The 13,016-nt window shown below is 31.9% G+C and overlaps 1 protein-coding gene across 12 annotated transcripts in view; it reads left to right on the top strand.

The window, feature by feature from the left end:
• Nucleotides 1-13,016, top strand: part of LOC128223923 (CCN family member 1-like) — a 301,846-nt gene that overhangs the window by 283,985 nt on the left and 4,845 nt on the right. For all 12 annotated transcript variants that reach the window (XM_052933394.1, XM_052933393.1, XM_052933404.1 and 9 more), the window contains 2 exons: nucleotides 9,968-10,172; nucleotides 12,797-12,956. In XM_052933394.1, coding sequence (XP_052789354.1) covers nucleotides 9,968-10,172; nucleotides 12,797-12,956 — 365 coding nt within the window. The remainder of the gene's footprint in view (nucleotides 1-9,967; nucleotides 10,173-12,796; nucleotides 12,957-13,016) is intronic.

The following is a 13,016-nucleotide window of genomic DNA, read 5'->3' as shown; positions in this document are numbered from 1 at the left end:
GGCTCTCGCAATGGTGCTCTCTAAATAACTGCAAATGCATTTATGGCTCATGGATAAAGATTGGGGAAGAATGCAGTAGGAGGAAAATAACAGATTTAATACGAGGCCATTTAACTTAACTTATTGCATCAGAAAAGAAAACGTTTTAATGATATGCAAAAAGTATATAGGTTCATGTTAATATACGTATATATACCCTTTTCCTTTGATCTTTTATTTAATTATTTGTATAATTATTCCATAAATAATTCCAACTGAATCATATGAAAATTGGCGATAAACTATATATACGAGCATACATAATTCATAAAAGTATTAAAATGTCTAGCCTCTATAATAAAAAAGATTTATTACATATTTTGTACGCCATTAGGCATTATGGGACTTAATATGTTATCGCCCATAGCGGTTGGGAGAGCTGACGATATACTTACACGCTATTTTCACTTTTAAATTTGAGCATTTCTATTTGATCTTTTATAAACATGATTGCAATGTTTATCCACAATTAATATCTTGACGAGGTCGATAAAAAGAACGATGACTTTAATCTGTCTTGAGTGATGGAATGTGAATTGTCAATAGTCCACCAAATTGACTTTGTCCGTTCTGTACCTTAAATATTAAATACCCGTCTTTACGTATGTGGTTGTGTGATTTGGGGCCTACTTCCTCGAATTTCAATAACTAGTTCTATCCCTTTAGGATGGCCTTTGAATGGTCAGTAGTTGACCAGATTGATTGAGTCCACTCTTATACTGGAGCAACCTTTAGCATATGTGTTTAACTTTTGTTTGAAAATGTACTTATCCCTTGTGATACTGAAATAACCAACAAGATGTGTGTTATCACTGAAGGTCATTCCAGTTGAATTTTTCAACATTTGACTTCATTGGCTTTGTGAGCTCCCTAGCTGAACTGTTATATCGAAGGAGCAAGATCGCCCAAGTCATTGTTTGTCTTGTCCGTTCGCATGCTTGAGTAATATTCAGAAAATTATCAACATAGATTAATTGTATAAATTTTCAAACGATTTCAATACGCTAAACTGTATAATTGTTAAGGTATACGTATAGCCTCGGGCGTATAATGTTTGTACTTGATACCGGGCCAAACCCATAATTCCTCATGCTGCATGTAAACATGGCAATAAAATCTTGTTCAATAGCGAATATTGTTTACCGCTATATAATTTTTTCCGATTACACAAACATTAAGCTTTTCAACAATAATAACTTGCATCTGTGGAAAATGTTTTTAATTCGTCGATCATGCTATTTATGAATAAGCATGTCATTACAGATATATTTTAATGACTTGATTGTTCTTTATTATGTTTATGGCCATACAATATTGTCCGTTAAACTCGATGGCTTCTTTTATCTGTTGGGCGGCGGTGTTTCATGCACTGAGTTTCTTAATTAAGTATATACAAAATAATAATAACTCGTATAATTGATAGCGAGTTAACACTTATGATGTTTAAGTCTCAAATGATTCACATTCGCAAAATTTGGCCTCGTACCTGACAAGATTTCTGGGCGTATGTGTATTTAATGTCATTTTTAGGGTAAAAACCACGATTTTTTTCCAGTACAAAACTAACTCAAACTGTTGCTATATACGACACGTGCATCCAGTTGGACTAAGATGCGTACCTGAATGGTGGTTACAATTTTCTTAAACATACAATAAAATGTTCAATATATTCTGGAAGAGATTATTCCAACAAAGATATGGAAATATGACTCTCGGTTCGATTGAAACTGTTCAAAGACAACAATTGGAAGATAACAACACTTAATAGCAATATAACTATTTAATGAAAAATACAGGAACAAGCCCAGTAGTAATACCAAGTAAAGTTTCAAAACAATATAACTACTCTTCAAAACTTTCATTATAATTAATTAAATTGAATTTACATTAAAATTAAGATTTAAATTAAATTATTTTAAATTAAATAAATTAAATTAAATTAAATTTTAATTCTATTTTAAGTAAAATTAATTTAATTTAATTTTGATTTTAATTTAATTTAATTTAATTTATTTAATTTAAAATATTTTAATTTAAATCTTAATTTTAATGTCAATTCAATTTAATTAATTATAATGAAAGTTTTGAAGAGTAGTTATATTGTTTTGAAACTTTACTTGGTATTAGTAGTGTGAAATTAAAAACAACCTGTTTATGGGCACAATGCAAAGGCCCAAACGACGATGAACTATGGACACGAACATACTTTCATCACATACACAAATACAAACACCATAAAAACATACACCACATATAAAAATACAAACACCACACACAAATCATACCCCAAACAAAATAGCTTTACTGTTAAATGATGGGATTACCGCCTTCGAACGGTCATTGAAACAAGAGTTCATTTGAACTCTAGTCTACTTGGGGCTTAAACTAGTTAGCATGGTCATTATGGTACATACAGTTTATAGATCAGTGTCAAGACATACTAGCATGATCATTATGGTACATACAGTTTATAGATCAGTGTCAAGACATACTAGCATGATCATTATGGTACATACAGTTTATAGATCAGTGTCAAGACATACTAGCATGATCATTATGGTACATACAGTTTATAGATCAGTGTCAAGACATACTAGCATGATCATTATGGTATATACAGTTTATAGATCAGTGTCAAGACATATATCATAATGATATGACAATAAAACGTATTCAAGAACGAAAAAGGGGGTTAACCTGTGAAAGTATTAAAGGTATAACTACATAATGGATATTCTATAGCACAACAAACAGCTTGAAAAAACAACACCCATTGCGGAAACTGTAGTGATGATTCGATTGGTCAGTAAATGTGACGTATCGATTTTTGGCTAAAATCTACTATTAACTACCAATATCAAAATGTCATACTAATAATGCTACGACGATTACATGGTTTAGGAAAATGACGGGGCGAACTAAAGTTTCATAATATGATTAGAGGACTAACATAAAAAACTGTTTTGAACGCATTTTGTTAAGTGTTATTCTATTCAACACACCATGACATAGAGACTTATATTACTATCAGTACTCAAGACTTGTACATAATTTGGAAAGTATTACACAACTGACTTTTAAACTCAGCTTAGTCAGAGAGGGTTGAAATATATCTCCTCAATCCGTACGATTTTATATGTATTATCTGTCTGTGTTTATACCGTCAAACAACACATTTTAAAGTCAGAGCTATGGGGCTTGGTGTACCCGTGCGTTTTGTATGTTTACCAAACTTCAATCAAATGTCTTCTATCTACTTAAGTTTAAGTCCATGTTATCTTTTTGCAAAACGATGCCGACGGCGCCGCCGACGACATAAAACGACACCAAGGCTATAGCAAAACCTGGACTCGTTTTTCGAAAACAGACGAGCGGAAAATAAACATTTCAACTATTGGTCGTGCGTTGTCTGCAATTTCACATACACGAATCAACATTACCTAAAAACAAATCAGAGACAACATTAATGTATTTGCTTTAAGGACAAGCTACAAGAACTCTACAAACAATGGACAGTATCGTACATTTTATGCCTTACATGAAGCACGTCAAGTCCGTTTAAAGAAGAATTCGATGAGAGTTCTGTCAACAAAGTTGCAAAGCTAACCAATAGGGGCCGTTTCGAGAAGGAATTTTAGTCGTAACGTCAGTTATCTTAAATCTGTATAAATCTGGCAACACTGTCTTCCCCTCAACCATGTGCTATTTTTAATACTGGCTGTAGTTCAATTCACTCAAATATATCAAACTAACGAAATTATGACATAACGAGTTCCAGTTTACGACTAAAATCGACTAAGATCGTTTTTGTAACAGCCCCAAAAAATAATAATCAGTAAACAAAACATTATATCGGTATTACTTTCTTTATAAATAGACCAAACATTTGATTGGTGTAACAGTCATTTATTTATAAACCAAAGATATGACTGGTGTTACTTATTTTTAAAAATATACCAAACATGACATCGGTGTAGCTGTTCTTCATAAATTTACCAAACATAGCATTAGTGTTATTGTCTATTATAAATAGACCACTCATAACACAAGTGTTACTCTCATTTATAAATAGACCAAACTTTACATTTGTGTAACTGTTATATTATAACAGACCAAACATGTCATTGGTGTTACTGTCATTTATAAATATATCAAACATTATATTGGTGTGATTGTCATTTATAATTAGACCATACATTACATTTGTGTGACTGTCGTTTATAAATTGACCAAACATTACATTGGTGTGACTGTCATTTGTAAATAGACAAAAGATTAAATTGGTGTAACTGTCATTTATAAATAGACCAAACATTACATTGGTGTCTCATTCTTTTATAAAAAAAAGTCAACAATATTGCATGGGCTACTAACTGTCATTTATTGAAATCTAAAATAATTTATTGGTTTTTAATGTCATTGTGTTATCTTTCATATATCTAGTTCGCTATGTCTCCAATATCTGTTGGATGATAATGTGAGTCGTAGTTGAAAAGGCTGACATACGAAGGGAGGTCCTCATTTAGCTTTGTGTTTGATGTTAATAAATTAGTATAATATAAAGTAACACATTATAAATGCATAATTTATATGCACTTGTCGTATACGATTCACTGCACTCGTTTGTAATTTAATGCATATTTGCTGTGAAAGCTGCAAATAAAATCCTAAAATGCATTTATTTTAATGTTAACAGGCGTAAAAAGTTCAAAATATCAAATTAAAATTACACGGTGTTACTCATAATGGATGATATCATTTTTTTGCTATAAACATGGAAAAAACATTCAATATGCAGAGGCAAAAGAACAAATACATTATGAATAATCATTCCATTTAAAGTTGCGTTATGACACTACTTATATACAGTCGAACCCCGTTGGCTCGAACTCCAAGGGACCGGCGAAAATAGCTTGAGCCACGGAGTGCCAACCTTCAGTTTAAAGAAATCGGTCCTTAACATCCAGTTCGAGCCAACGAGGAATTCGAGCGAAGCGTGTTCGAGCCAACGGTGTTTGACTGTATACATACCTTGTTAGTTTAAATAGTTTTCATACTACTCATACATAAACATTACATATGTATAAACTAACGAGTACAAATTGAAAATTCTGAAATTGTAATATTTAAATGTTCAAACGGATTTCCACTTTTATTCATCAACTTTTAATATACCAATTGTCATTGTGCTTGATATCTGTACAATAGTACTGAATTATTTCCCGACGTTTTATTCGTGTCCATAAACTATCAATCTGAATCTCAGTGGATTTTACATTTTTCTTTAATGAATATAATGAATGGGAAAATGACAACGGCACAGCAGTTTCCGTCTTGTAACACAGTATGTATAATTTGATTTACGAGTTCTCAATTATTGTCTTCATAAAAAGTGAACCCAAGTCGTTAATATACCGTGATGAAAAGATTTTGCTTTGTAAACATGACATGGGGAAGACATATCTGATTTTCAATTGATGTAAATATAACATTCAATATCCTTTCAAAGAGGTTACATGTTACACTCTTCTCGTACTCAACTTTCCTTTTCATATTAAACTGCTAACTGTATGGAATAATGACTTATTTCAAACATGTAATTATAGGGTTATATTTGGAGTTGAATTATAAATAGGAGATATACTTGAAAGTGTGAGAAAATAAACTTGAAGTAGTTTTTACATTCAAAAATATTAATTATCTGTGTAAAGAGCAGCATGACAAATTATCATACGGAGCATTTTTACTTTTTTAAGCGTGAATGGAATGTAGCAACATAAGAAGACAAGTTATAAATTATTTAATCACTAGAGGTATCACTCAAGGGGAATGTTTATTGCTTTATTCATATCATGAGAATAGTTGATAGTAATTGATCGTAACACTCATAATTCCCCCTACCTTCTCTCTCTCCACATTCTTTATCTTTCATATTTTTTATTTCATTATATTCCACTATATTTAGACTTAATATTTCATCAAAAAGGTTTTTAGAAAATATATAATTTCATGTTGGTTTCTCCAAATTACTCCTCTTAACGTGATAATTAACCTGCACGAGTATATTTTATTTCTAAATAGTGGCTGCCTTGAATGTCAAGTATAATATAAATTCAAGGATTGGAATTATATTTGTTATAGATATGCTTTTCAAGTGAGACTTATTGGTATAATCTTTTTCTTAATAATGCCTCACTTTTATGTCAAGTATTTTATAGGGAAAAGCAGATGAACTTTATTACTTCTTTGCTACCGTGCCAATCTGGGATATAAAATTTGTAATTATATTGGGGGGAAGGTGCTTAAAGTTGTAAAACTCTTGAAATGAAGAATTTTATAGTAAATGGTAATTTAATATGGATACACCATTGCATCCAATCAGTCTTACCATATTCTGAAAAAGCCTTATCTCAGTGTCGTGTCTTTTAGCGTTTTCCCTTTCGCCATAATTGATAACAAGTATTTGTATAGATAGTGTTTGATTAAATGTCTTGAGGACGTTGTTTTTCTGACGCAAAGCACTCGAGCGGATGACATTGTGACACACTTGATAAGTGCCTTTATAAAGGAAACATGCAACGAGACCATTTATAACCGCGCGTACGTAAATCTTTTAGTTGATTGTGCTAGTTTCCATTTGATAATTCATAGTCTTACATAATCAATTTTGGAGTGTGCACATTTAAATAGAAAAACTCGAGATAATATGATGAATTGTATTTAAAATACGTATAAATGCTTCACAAAGGAATATTGAATGTTAAATATACAAACATTTAAAGTAGAAAATACTGCCCATGCCATATTTACATAGCCGAATCTGTTCATCGCAGTTTATTTACGACTAGAGTTCAGTTTAAAGAAGAAAGTTTATGCACTCTCGTATTTTTAATATGAAGTAAATTGAAAGCGAAAAGGAGTCATATTGAGATTTCTTTTTATTATAAAAATGTCATATTAAGATTTACATGTTCAATAAAGAACAAATCGCTATTCGTCCTTCGCATGTTAAACAAAATGAGTTATCCTCTGTCAAGATATTCCCTGTTAGTAATTTGGTATCAATTCGTACGCCGTTCACAGTATATAAAGTTCTGTGTTTGTATACATATTTAAATCTGTTATTTTCTTGTGAAAAGATCTTAAAGATGCAATCTTACTCCCTAATAAGCTGTACTACAATTAAAACAATTGTCTAAATTTATCTAAAAGGATAAATAAATATCGAAAACAAGGTTTATCATGAATGATACCGTGTTTAATTTGAAAGAAAGGTGCAGAATTCACGTCATTTCTACCGTATGAGACGATCATTGATCACTGTAAATCTTTGATGACCCACCAGTCATTTAATATGTGTGCGTTTTCAGCAATTCAATACACGGTTACATTCCTGTTATCAGTAATCAATATTTCCATTAATGCATCATTTAGTAAGTAGTTAAAGGTAAATCAATAACAGTGTTTGTTTTGTTAGACATGGGTATGTATTGATTTTAAAAAAGAGTGTCACTTTAACAGAATTTAAATTCAACAACAAATAACATTGTTCCCTACGAACAGTTCTGTGTTGGTATAATCTTCAAATCTGCTTTCTGTGAATCAAATTATAACAATTAACTCGTAGAATTTTTCAGTCATTTATTTGTGAAAAAAATAATTATGTAGAAATTTAGATACACCTCATAATTACAATTTAATTCAGTATAGAATCTTAACTTACACATGCATCAAATGCCTTGACCCCGAAACATTAATTCGTATTTCATACGAAGAAAAAGAAGTGTGTCAAGTACATTATAAATATCCATTATAGAAGTGAAGCAAAATATTACCCTTGTCATAAATGTTTTTATATTATGATATACTAGCAAAAAATGATGGATGTTAGAACACAAAGCTTATGAACTGTATACGAATACACGAATACATTATTATAAATGCTATGGGATAGAAGCAGCAAATGAACATTTACATATTAAAATATGACACATACATACTATTAAATGTATGCATTTATAGTATGTAGTTACAAAGCGGGTTATATTGATTTACATTTGTGTGAAAGGAAATAAAATTATCGTGCGCTTGTTTGACATATAGCAATTATGGAAGCGCTAACTGAACTTATGTCAACTTCATGTTATCAATGTTGTTTTACAAATCTGTTGAAAATTAATGAAAATACGCAATGGTATAAGTATGCTTATTAAGAAAAACGTTTTGCGTAAAAATATCATGCTCCCAAAACATTTTAATACTGTTATCAAAAAAATGCGTTTTACAAAAATTTGTTCAAACTCAATATCTATGAAACTTTTTTTAAATTTGGTTATACATATTTTGGAATCACTTATCTAAAAATGGTCTCCGGAATTATTTTACCTTAAATTTTATTTTACCGTACATGGAAACACACTTAAAATGACCCCTTATATAAATATATTCACGATGAAATAAAAAAAAATAGAAGCAATAATGTTTTAAGCATGTGTAAATACGTCAGTCTATGTAAGATTATGAAAGATGCATTATGAATTTCGATTCATCCATCCCAACTTGTTTATTTTTGGTCACTGTTTCAACTTTTGAAGGGGGTGGGATAAAGGTCACTAATACATACATAGAGAAACGGTTTACGCCAAAGAACTTAAGTACAAAGTGATGGATACTGATGAAAATTGGTGTGTGTGTGTGTGTAGCTTATTAAATGTGAAGAGCTAGCTTGAGATTGCTTTTGAAGGGGGGGGGGGGGAGGGGTGAAGGTCAATGTCACTGATACTAAACAAAGAAAAATGGTTTACGTTCAATAAGCTTTTTCTATAACTAAGACATTTACACATATACAACACTACCAAAGCAAAACAACATTAAATTTTGAGAATGGAGATACATTTTGCTCAAATTGTAATGAAAATATGGCACTACTAAAATACAATTTACGACTTAATCGTTTAAGCTCTTTCTTTAAACAGTCCCCAAGACGATTAAAACAAAATCTGAATCAGTTTCTGAAAACAATTCTGGTTCCAAAGCGTTTAAGCATAGGATTACTGGTACAGAAAACACATAATTTGCAATGAAACAGTCTAATTTTATTTTCAAATTAAATTGCAAAAATCTGAAAGAGCGATAATAAAATTTGGAATGTGCGATTTTTACGAGAAGTTTGCCATTAAATTAAAAACATCTGGAAAAAAGTTTGACATTTCATTGAAATCAAAGCATTGAAGACTTTCTGTGTCTTAGGCAATAACACGATCATTACACGGTATATTTTGCATACAATTGATTACAAATATAATTGAAAACATACTGAATACAAAATTATTGCAATTGTTGAAATACTTGAGTAATAGAAAAAGAATATAACTAATAATGAGCACGCAAAAACTCGATGATGGCATGTTAATGTGGAGGAGGAATGCGCTGAAATACAGCTTTCCTTACGATTAAAAACTCTTTAAAAATTCTTTAAATGTTTTGGTAGCTTTTGTGTATAACCTCATTAAACAAGAACGGTAATCAACCTTGTAATCTACCAAAGAAGAAAAACTACCCTGAAAAAAATACCTGGCCGAGGCCTAAAGTAGGGTAGGTCAGGAAGCTGGTAACATTATTTGTATTGCATAGGCACTCCATTAGCGGAAACGGTGGGTTGGGGTTCTTTTTATTTCAATACACCATTTCGGATAAGAAAATTGTTTAAATAGTCTTAAGAGATTTCCCCCAGACGGACACTTTAAACCAAATTAATTCAGGTTCTGATGGAGGGGTGCAGGTCAAAAAAGGTTACGCCTAGGTTACGCTCCCTGCAAACCGTCTTTAAGTGACACAACTCACATCTAAGTAAGTAATTTCGTTATAGTTCATATAGTGTACTAGTTTAATAATTAAAAAAAATCCATTTTAAACGTCATTTTTTCAGGTGTGCCGCTACCCCTGCACGTGCCCGGTCCGCGAGCTCACGTGCGTTGATGGTGTCTCCATTGTGAAAGACGGTTGTGGTTGCTGTTACATGTGCGCGCACCAGCAAGGCGACTCGTGCAGCGTTAAAGACGTATGTGACGTCAAACATGATCTCATCTGTGATATGTCCGTGGGTGACGTCCCTGGCACCGGCGTCTGTAAATGTAAGCATTCATAATATATTACGATAATGTAAGGTAAAAAATCAATTTTATATTGAAGACGTATGTGACGTCAAACATGATATCATATGATATGACTGGCTGGTTGACGTCCCTGGCACTAGGGTCTGCAAATGTGATTTCATGAATTTTTACGATAAGATGAAAAGAAGTAAAATAATATAATATTTAAGACCGTGACATATGTGACGTCTGATATGATCCCACCGGCCTCTGCAAATTTTTAGATTTCATAATTAATAACGATAAGACAATATAAAATAATGTAACCTTTAACACGTCGTTGACGTCAAACATGATCTCCTCTGTGTCATTTGTTGGTAACGTCCCAGGTCCTTCCATTTTCAATTGGTTTTGTTGGTGGTATTACAGAATACAGTTAGATTATATATTTAGTCGTCTGTGACATCATACATTTTACTATCCTTGATGTGCCTGTTGGTGACGTCCCTGGTATTGTGCTCTTCAACAACATTTACGTAAGATATGCTTATATATTAAGATGTATAATTCGATAATGAATTGTTATTATATACGAGTATAATATTAAACCATCTAACGTTAAATAAAGTTGCAATGCGATTTGGGACATCTGTGACGTCAAACATAGTCTTATCTCCGATATATTCATTATAAACGTCTCTGGGGCTGTGATCTGCATATTTACGTATGGAGTAATATTGTTTTAACGTACAGGTATATTTTTTCTACAAACAAATGTTCTTTTAATGGGGGGTTGTTTTTCGGATTATTTCTGAAAAAAAAAAGTTTGAGGCGTTTAACGAGGTCTAATATTTTTGTGGAATATTTATCGAACGAGTATTCAAACTGTAAAATAAAATTTAAATTTTTACAAAAAGAGGAGTTTAACATAGATCAAATGGCTATTTCTTTTAAGCTCAGACGAATCAACACATTAAACTCCCAATTAAAAGAGATGTAAAATTTATTTCAACTCTTGATATCTGTTTAATGGTAAGAAAATCCTTTGTACAGTTTAATGAACTTTTCAGATTATTTTATAAAATGCAAGATCAAATGATATGATATTCAATTATGAAAAGAAACGGTTTTTTGAATCAATATCTTTGCTATCTTGATAAGATTGAATATTTATTAATTTCGGCGATGATTAAGGAACGTGCTACCGCCCCATAGAACAAATAATGTTTGTTAAAAAAGTACTTTAGATTGTATTTGAACTTTATGAGAATAATAATTAAGCCAGACATCGCTAATAAATTACATATCACTTTCAATGCCGCTTAGATCTAAAGTAAAAACGGAATATGTACCAGGTATCAAAATAAGTTATTACTAAATTTAAGTGCATTCTGTACTAAATAAGAATTATTTTTCCCATTTTAGATTATGAATTTATTTACGTAAGTGTTTGCCCACTAAAACGCGTTTTTTTATTTGCATGCCTGATTTTAACGACATTTTATCAACCGTACAGCTGCTGGCTTTTCATGAAAGATACGTTTATCAATACTCTTACCAAGGATAAACGATTCTCCAAAGTTGCGGCTATTTATAAATGACAGTAACGCCAATGTCGTGTTAATCTATTTGTAAATGACAGTAACACCAATTTAATGTTTGGTCTATTTATCAATGACAGTAACACCAATGTAATGTTTGGTCTATTTATAAATGACAGTAACACAGATGTAATGATTAGTCAATTTATAAATGACAGTAACACCAATGTCCTGTTTGGTCTATTTATAAATGACAGTAACATCAATGCAGTGTTTGTTCTATTTGAAAAATGACAGTAACACCAATGTCCTGTTTGGTCTATTTATAAATGAAAGTAACATCAATGCAGTGTTTGTTCTATTTGAAAAATGACAGTAACACCCATGTAAGGTTGGGTCTATTTATAAATAACAGTTAAACCAAAGTAATGTATGGTCTGTTTATAAATGACAGTAGTACCAATGTAATGTTCGGTCTATCTATAAATAATATTTATAAATAACAGTAAAACCAAAACAATGTTTGGTCTGTTTATAAATGACAGTAACACCGAAGCCATTTTGTCTATTTATAAATGACAATGTCACCGATGCCATGTTTTGTCTATTTATAAATGACAGTGTCACCGATGCCCTGTTTTGTGTTTTTTATAATCAAAGCTCTCAAAGTGCTGAGGGGGAATTGGGTAATGGTAAAGTAGGTGTCGCGGCTTGTTTTTGATGATGATGCAAAGGAATGAAGAGGCGACAGCGAAATGAGGTTATCATCAATTGAAATTACATCAAAACTGAACATGACTAATTTGTTAGAACTGTTGATGTTTGTAATGTGCAAGAAGTGTGGGTTTAATGTAAAAACTGTGCAATAGTACGTTATATAATTACGATATATGTTCTGAAGACGATTGGTCTGTGAACTTTGCAAACAGGAAGTGATATACACTTACAATCTGTCAAGTACCCCAGGCAGCTAGCGTTCCACTCATTATATTTTAAATACAGCCAATACTGCATTGATCTGTTAGGTGTACGGTGTACGCTATACAGACGAAGAACACTTCGATCCGGAATGTTCGAGGTAGTGTTTATGTTTAAATATATAAAATACAATGTATATTTCAGCCAACACCTCAAAACCATGCTGGGTAGAAGGTGTACGCTACTCGGACGGGAAACAGTTCAAACCGGAATGTTCAAGGCAGTGTACATGTCAGAACGGGAATTACGGCTGCGTCCACCTGTGTCCGGACGAGCACCGAGTACCTTCCAGTACTCATTGCAGGTGAGAAATAATAATTTTAAAGGGACCAGACACCAGATGGTCAAAAAATCGGCAATACAG

The sequence above is a fragment of the Mya arenaria genome, chromosome 17, assembly GCF_026914265.1.
Source record: "Mya arenaria isolate MELC-2E11 chromosome 17, ASM2691426v1".
Lineage (NCBI taxonomy): Eukaryota > Metazoa > Mollusca > Bivalvia > Myida > Myidae > Mya > Mya arenaria.
Note: the sequence above shows the minus strand (reverse complement) of the source record. Positions and strands in the feature narration are given on the sequence as shown.